Source organism: Lolium rigidum, chromosome 3, assembly GCF_022539505.1.
Source record: "Lolium rigidum isolate FL_2022 chromosome 3, APGP_CSIRO_Lrig_0.1, whole genome shotgun sequence".
Classification (NCBI taxonomy): Eukaryota; Viridiplantae; Streptophyta; class Magnoliopsida; order Poales; family Poaceae; genus Lolium; species Lolium rigidum.
In genome coordinates this window covers 137,262,945-137,271,786 of record NC_061510.1, presented here as the reverse complement: position 1 = coordinate 137,271,786, position 8,842 = coordinate 137,262,945, and the positions used below count along the sequence as shown (strand labels likewise).

The 8,842-nt window shown below is 42.8% G+C and overlaps 1 protein-coding gene across 1 annotated transcript; it reads right to left on the bottom strand.

Annotated features, from left to right (window-relative positions):
- Positions 1-305: 305 nt before the first annotated feature.
- LOC124702379 (histone H4) lies at positions 306-813 on the bottom strand. Its single transcript, XM_047234516.1, has one exon. It carries the CDS (start codon positions 773-775, stop codon positions 464-466), a length of 312 nt encoding a protein of 103 aa, XP_047090472.1. The 5' UTR covers positions 776-813; the 3' UTR covers positions 306-463.
- Between the last annotated feature and the right edge of the window lie 8,029 nt (positions 814-8,842).

The following is an 8,842-nucleotide window of genomic DNA, read 5'->3' as shown; positions in this document are numbered from 1 at the left end:
CAGAGATAGACCTTATTTTAAACGAGTCGGTGAAAAGTACAATTGAAACATTTTTCTTATGTTTATGTGCTAGCCGCTGATAGTGAACAGATGCTGCTCTTGGTGCCAATTTTTGGTGTATACGAATTGACCTTTCCATCCCTTGATTTTTTCGGTAAAAGATTCCAAAGCAAGAACATCTGCAGTTGAGTTGAACCATGCCCTCGGATAACATAACATGCATCAAAACAAACAAAACATGACGGGAATGAATCACAAGAAATAAGATTGGGGACATGAGATCTGAACCAAATAACATTAGCTCTGCAAGAGATTTGCAGTGAGTACATACTTGGAAACCAACACGACAGCTCATCCCTAGGACACGCGACAACAAGCAGACAGAAACTACAGCAGAAACAGAGATTCGCCGACCAATCCCTTAATTAAAACACCTAGCTAATCCTGACGGCCTGATAACGCTCTAGCCTCCGAAGCCGTAGAGGGTGCGTCCCTGGCGCTTGAGCGCGTAGACGACGTCCATGGCGGTGACGGTCTTGCGGCGGGCGTGCTCGGTGTAGGTGACGGCGTCGCGGATGACGTTCTCGAGGAAGATCTTGAGCACGCCGCGGGTCTCCTCGTAGATGAGGCCGGAGATGCGCTTGACGCCGCCGCGGCGGGCCAGGCGGCGGATGGCCGGCTTGGTGATGCCCTGGATGTTGTCGCGGAGCACCTTCCGGTGGCGCTTGGCGCCGCCCTTCCCGAGCCCCTTGCCGCCCTTGCCGCGCCCAGACATCGCCGGAGCTTCTCTCGGAGTTGGAGGGGATTGGTGGATTTTTTTGTGTAGGTGCTGTGGCAGGGATGAGGAGATGTGGTGGGTTGAGCTGGGTGGGGGTGGGCTTTTATAGATAGAGGGCTGTGGGTGAGGTTGCGGGGGCGATCCGCGTGATGTCGGGTTGTAGCCGTTGGATGCGGATGGATGGTTGGGATTCGGGAGCGCGGGGTTGCGCGGATCGGTGACCTGGCGAAGCGGGGAGCGGGAGGTGTTCTTTTCGGGTGAGGGAGTGGCGGGACAAAGGGAATCCGTTGTTTTCCCATGGCTGGGACTGCGCGCGGTGTTTTACCGTCGCCAAATTTTGGACGGCCTTGGCGATGACAGTGGGCCCATTTGCTCAGTACTCCATGTCAATCCATCGACAGTGGGGAGTGGGAGCTTCCAACGGGCCGACGCAAATCGGACGTCTAATGTAACCGCGTGCAACCCTTTACATTGGTCTTGCGGACAAAAAAAATCACTTTTGACCGCGCGTCCGTTTGTGTTTAAGGTGTCCAGTATCCCAACACATAATATTTTTACCTATTTTTTTCCTTTTTTATTTAACCATAGATAGAAACATTACACAAACTATTACATAGTTTCAAACATGGTTGAAACATTGCAAAATGAGAAACCTAACTAGTCTTGACCTAGTGGATTTCGTGTTTTCGATGTAGTATAGTTGCTTTTTTCCTAGAAAATCTAGGTTTATATCGATCCCTCGGAAGCGACTGTTGTGGTGATTTACTCAATCAAGATCTTACCAACTTGTAGAATCTTCATCTCGTTGGACCTTCGAGTTTACTTGGGGTTTGCGAATCAGTAGATGGAGATAGGCTAGGGCTAAGGATTATCATGCAGCTGTGCATACATGTTACGTCATAAAAGATAATAATATGTACAATTATACTTAATTCAATTCAGATTAGATTCTTGTGGGCGATGCGTCCTGATGTACTATAGACTCTAGTCGAGCTGGTTATCTACAAACTATTGTCCAACCCATTCACTCCAGTCTGGTTATGAAGGATTATTAAGTGATCCACGTACCAAATCATTAAGATCAGTGGCGTCATCGTTATCCCTAATGGATCTGGAACTACCACCGTACTTCCCCTACTTTCACTAGGTTTCGCATGAAGCAGCAAATTATCACTAATCTCGCCTCATTATCTTTATCAATCATCGGGGTCTTGGGTACCTGACAAGTCCTAGATTGAGGTAGGAGATATAGATACAATCATGCAAATCTTAAAATGAAAATTGAGTACAACACCCATGTAGATTAGATGCACATGATGTTGCGAGACTAGGCCTCAGCCCGTGAGGACTACTCACACTGATAAGATCAACAATCATAAACATTGTAAAGGAATTCTCAAGATCAATATACAATAGTCTTACAATGCCACCAATTGTGATGAGATCAATAGTACAAGTATGATCTATGGCTAAGGAGAGGGGAGGATGGAGATGTCGATGGAGATGGTGATGGAGCAGCGGTTCCCCTCTCCTCAGATGTGAATGGTGAAATGGATCTCGTGGTGGCTTTTGATCTTTGTGTGGTGTTTCTTCTGTTTGTCTCTCTTTTCTAGCGGTCGTGATGCCCATTATATATAGGCCACTTCACGAAAGTTGTTCCGTTTGACCTGAGTAAGGCGATGGCACCTGGTACGGGTGCGTCGTACGGGCGGCTGCGATCGTATTACTGCTCCCCAAACTCTCTGAAGCTTCTCTTCGTGGCTTCTTTAACTTGATGGATTTGGAAACTTGGAAATCTTCATTAATTGCCCTTGATTCTGCCCAAAAAAAATGTCCATATCTGCACACAGGGAAAAGGAAGAAGAGATTTGCACATCTTTTCAATAATTAGTGATTACTGACAAGTTGAGAGAGATATTTTATCAATTACTTGATTAATATCAGTTTTAAACATGGATAAAGATGGTTGTTTTCACAACCATCAACCACTTTTCAGCTCTCTTTTGATAACTGCATTTTCGGTTTTTTTTTTGTTGCATGTGTAGAGTCTTGTGCAATGTTCTCTATCTTCAAAAGTTTTCATGCAACCATGTATCCCACTGTTTTGATAAGCTTTCTCGGATAAGTTTTGTTCATACTTATGTAACTGGTATACTTGCGCATGTTAGATCCCATAAGAGGCAAGTTTGAATTTTGATGCACCTTGTTTAACTTCCATCTAGCTTGTGATATCATTTGTGATCCTCTTAGAAGCATTGCGATGACCTCTAGATTTCAAAAAAATATGAACAAAATAGAACATGACAAAGAATATCTCAATGATGACTTTGGTGTAGTAAAAATTGTCTTAAGAGTCTATCCTTAGAAGTAAACTAAACCCCGTAGAAATTAATGATCGACTTAAAGGTAATTTACGAAGTGAGTTGCTTGATTTAACCCTATTTTAGGGTAACTAATATTCATGCCAATAACACTTAAATAAAATGAGATGTTGCTTTATGTGTGTCTCACCCCACTGACATATCATGGACAACTCCGTTGGGCTTTAAACGATCTACCATGAGAGAAATCTCAGATTTTGGCTATGAGTTGGTCAAACGTTTGTAACAACAATGTTACGCCTGGTAAATACCTCCATGAGCATATTTGCAAACAAATGAAAATGCTCCTCATAAGAGAGTTCTTAATTCTGCCAGGTTTACAACTTTTTGGCATGATCTCATTAATAATAAGTGTGAGTTCTTTAAAGACAACAAACTAGAGAAGGTATTGGAAAGCCAATACTTAATAAGTGGGAGTTGAAAATGAGTTGCTCTATTGATATGCTTCTTTTGACATGTCATCTCACTCTTGATTGTTTTAAAGCATGAATGTTAAAAAAGAGGAGAGATATAAAAATGCAACAGAGGATCACAAGTTTTCTTGCAAGATAGATTTGAACTTTGACATGGGGCATAGAAGTATTGGTGAATCTTTGTACATATAATTGATCTTGTTTTGACCTTACATAAAAGAAATATAATAAGGATACAGGGCATCACTAGTTTATAAACCATCTTGCTCAGGACAAGCAAGGATTTAATTAGGCGGGAGATGGTGATAAGTCCAAAAGGCAACATGTTTTTTTATTACATATACTTTTTTTGCCTCATTACATGCTCTATCTAGCTTTGACTATATCCTAAAATGCATGATTACACAAGCTACTTTATTTTCACGAGAGATTCGCAGAACTAGTAGTTTTACTAGTATTTTATCACTTTTCCTTGTCTTTGGTGTGTGTCTAGGTGTTATGAACCTTATGTCCAAAGCATGAGGAAATGAGACAAAGGGATGCAATATGGAGGAGTTACATGCACCTGGACTTAGCCATTTCAAGGGTGGAACGAACCCAATTTTCCATCACAAGATAATAAAGATCCTAGACCATGGTGTTGTATCTTTCGTCCATACAAATCCAACAAGCCGAATAACAACTAAATTGGAGTTCATATGAAGAAATGGCACCCAAATTACCGTAGAATCCAGGAACTTTAACAACCAGTGGTATGGCCTGGATGACCCTACCACCTTCTGTTGGGACCGTTCGTCAAACCGAACAACATTTCTGAAGACCCGAAGGCCATATCTGGTGTGAGGGTTACCCATAATGCGACATCGACCCCTCCCCCGTGAGGCTATAAAAGAGAGGGAAACCCTAGACGCCATCATCAATCTCATTCCCATCATGTCTCGACGGATCCCTGCCACGGTGCCACCGCCATAGATCTACACCAACACCACCATCACACCATTGAAGAAAGAAGAGAAGGAGACAAAAAAAAGTAGGCACCAACATCGATCTCCATCAACACCATCATCATCTTCACGTTCATCACCAATATCACCATTCATCTCGTTGTTATGCCGACTAGATTGGTTTGCACTTGTATCCATTTCCCATTGCCATTCATCTCATTGCCACGATCATGCATTATATCTCTATTTGTGAGTAGTCTCTTAGTTCTTGGTGAGATGGAGGAACTCTAGCACTTCTATGAATTGAAATGAAGATTTATGTTGATTTGTTGCAATATGTGAAAATGGTGGTTGTCTTCGGTTATGTTGTATGCTGCGCACCATGCAATATTTGTCATTAGATACATTGAAGGAATCATTGTTAAGCATGGTTGGAGGTACGTGAGTGTACATGTGACAACAATCTGCGTCTATTTCAATCATATGTCTTAATGCGGAGTAAGAGGTACAAGGGAATATGACCATAGCGACGGGGATACCCTTAATTACTGGACCTAGCGCGTCATGCAATTTGAGAAGGTATGGTCATGAGGGGTGTGGAAAGGTGCTTCTGGGAGCACCTTTATTCGGGCCTATCGTCACTTCGCCAACGTATTTTAACTAAGACATTAAGTCCTAATCAACATAGTACCAATGGTAGTGATAAATCCGTGTTTCCCCAATAGCGCCTTTTATTCCTTTATGGTTCATCTAAATATCAGTAGTATGTTCCTATTTTACCTATAGAAATTACTTTACCTCGTTTTAATTCTTTTTCTTATTTACAACTACATTAAACTATCTGGTTGATTACATTAGTTCCGTACCAACCTATAGAATATGCTATTTCCGAACCACGGTCTGGGTGCGAACGTGGCTACACTGACAACGCAACTACGGGTTGTGTAGTGTCCACTCTCCAAAAATTCTCATGTGGTCGATCTTTTAATTAATGGTTGCCACTATTAAGTACTGCAATAACATCGTGTTCATGCAGGAAATCCAGTCATCAGCTTTCCGATTTTGTGAGTGTGGCCACTGGCCAGAGATAGATCGTGCCAGCTTCTCTAAAGCAGATTGAGGAGAATTCGTTCTAGCTACATTAGTTAGATGAATCCCAACAATGAATGGTTACAAAAGCGTCTGGAAGGTATAGGGTTGAGATAACGTTATGAATGAATTGATTGAAGAACCATATGACATAGATAAGTTGGGTCAAAAGGCTTTACGTCGGCCGATCCTCTAGAGGAGGTAGAAATTGGAGAAAACACAATTCCAATGCTGACGTATGTGGAAGAATACATGGACTTCTTCACGTGGAATACCGTGAGATGTTGATGACGGCTACAAGCAACGTTAAAAAGATTGATACGTTGGGACTCCAAGTACAGAGTGTTGTATCGAGGGAGTATTTTTCCCCACAAGGATGCCTTGAGGGTTTATATCGAACTCTCGGGGACTGGATGGAAAAGTGTTCTCTTCTCTCTTCTTCAAGAAACACTGCAAGTAAAGTAAATGCCTTGTGTCCCCAACTTCACCGTGTGGTTGTCAAGCACAAGATTTCGCGTAAGTAAATAATACAAGTAGTAATAAAACAAGTAGAAACTAAACTAGATGAAATAACTAAGTAAGAAGTGTAAATAGATTGATTGTTTTTGGTGTTTTGATGCAAATAATAAAAGTAAATATTTTTTGTATTTTCGGATTAAAATAGTGCAACAAATAGAAAACAATGTAAAAGCAACATAAAGGTGTTTCTTATGATAAAAAGTGGACCGAGGTTCATCGGTTCACTTGATTACTCTCTCGTAAAGTTGTGGTGGACAAAAAGCAATTCATCAATGACATATGAAGGTACAAATAATACTATATGTAAGATCAGGATTAATATGGGTGTAAGGGTATTTTACCCTTATCCATTATTTTGGTAACAATGACACCGCGGCTAGAGTAATCGGACTAATGCATGCCTACAAGATTATTCTCAGGTATTAGTCTGTCAGGCATAATGGTGTATAAATGAAACAAGAAGGAAAAGGGAGACCCCCCACTTTGATGAAAATGAGGGAACAACAGTTTTCCCTCAGGCCGGTGTATGGTCCGGCGGCACCGGCCGTGGCGCCGGCTGGCCCGGCGCCGACCGGCCCGGGCACCGGTGCTAGCTCGGCACTATCCAGAATGGTTTCTACCCTCGCCCGATGCCAGTCCGGCATACTGTGACGTCCTGGAACCGGTACCATGAGGATTCCAGCATTCCCGCCGAAATCCGCACGATATCGATTCAGAGACGCCCTCTGACACGACGTGCGCGACGAATCACACACGTGATTCCAGAGGAATTAACACGAGCGGTAACATTACAACAGGATTACAATAGAGCCCACAAGAAACATATATTACAACAACGACTCCAACGAGTCAAGATACAAATATACAATACAAAGATCCAAATCATACGGAAGATCGAATACGTCCGAGTACGGACAAGATACAAATTGGACTAAGAGTCCTGAAGATAACCAGTGGCGTCCATAACCCTGCCCAGGCCAAGCCGGAAGGGTAACCTTGCTAACGTCGTCATCTTGTACCTGTCGAATTCGGGCCATCGGTTGCCGACAAAAGGAGTAAACAAAAGAGAAAGAGAAAAGGCGAGGGTAAGTACCAAGGAACGAACTGATACGTCTCAAACGTATCCATAATTTCTTATGTTCCATGCTACTTTTATGACAATACTCACATGTTTTATACATACTTTACATCATTATTATGCATTTTCCGGCACTAACCTATTAACGAGATGCCGAAGAGCCAGTTGCTGTTTTCTGCTGTTTTTGGTTTCAGAAATCCTACACAGGAAATATTCTCGGAATTGGACGAAATCAACGCCTAGGGTCTTATTTTTCCACGGAGCTTTCAGAAGACCGAAGAGGATACGAGGTGGGGCGACGAGGCGCCGACACCACAGGGTCGCGCGGCCTGGGTGGGGCCCGCGCCGCCCTATGGTGTGGGGCCCTCGTGCCTCCACCGACCCTGCCCTTCCGCCTACTTAAACTCTCCGTCGCGAAAACCCTATTACCGAGAGCCACGATACGGAAATACTTCCAGAGACGCCGCCGCCGCCAATCCCATCTCGGGGGATTCAGGAGATCGCCTCCGGCACCCTGCCGGAGAGGGGAATCATCACCGGAGGGCTCTACATCATCATGCCCGCCTCCGGTTTGATGCGTGAGTAGTTCATCCTTGGACTATGGATCCATAGCAGTAGCTAGATGGTTGTCTTCTCCTCATTGTGCTATCATGTTTAGATCTTGTGAGCTGCCTATCATGATCAAGATCATCTATTTGTAATGCTACATGTTGCGTTTGTTGGGATCCGATGAATATTGAATACTATGTCAAGTTGATTATCAATCTATCATATATATGTTGTTTATGTTCTTGCATGCTCTCCGTTGCTAGTAGAGGCTCTGGCCAAGTTGATACTTGTGACTCCAAGAGGGAGTATTTATGCTCGATAGTGGGTTCATGCCTCCATTGAATCTGGGACAGTGACAGAAAGTTCTAAGGTTGTGGATGTGCTGTTGCCACTAGGGATAAAACATCGATGCTTTTGTTGGAGATATGCCCAAGAGGCAATAATAAAATGGTTATTATAATATATCTTTGTGTTTATGATAATGTTTGCATACCATGCTATAATTGTATTAACCGAAACATTGATACATGTGTGTTATGTAAACAACAAGGAGTCCCTAGTAAGCCTCTTGTATAACTAGCTTGTTGATTAATGGATGATCATGGTTTCGTGATCATGAACATTGGATGTTATTAATAACAAGGTTGTATCATTAGGTGAATGATATAATGGACACACACCCAAATGAGCGTAGCATAAGATCAAGTCATTAAGTTCAATTTGCTATAAGCTTTCGATACATAGTTGCCTAAGTCCTTCGACCATGAGATCATGTAAATCACTTACACCGGAAGGGTACTTTGATTACATCAAACGCCATTGCGTAAATGGGTGGTTATAAAGATGGGATTAAGTATTCGGAAAGTGTGAGTTGAGGCATATGGATCAATAGTGGGATTTGTCCATCCCGATGACGGATAGATATACTCGGGGCCCTCTCGGTGGAATGTCATCTAATTAGCTTGCAAGCATATGAATGGTTCATAAGAGATCACATACCACGGTACGAGTAAAGAGTACTTGTCGGTAACGAGGTTGAACAAGGTATGGAGATACCGATGATCGAACCTCGGACAAGTAAAATATCGCGA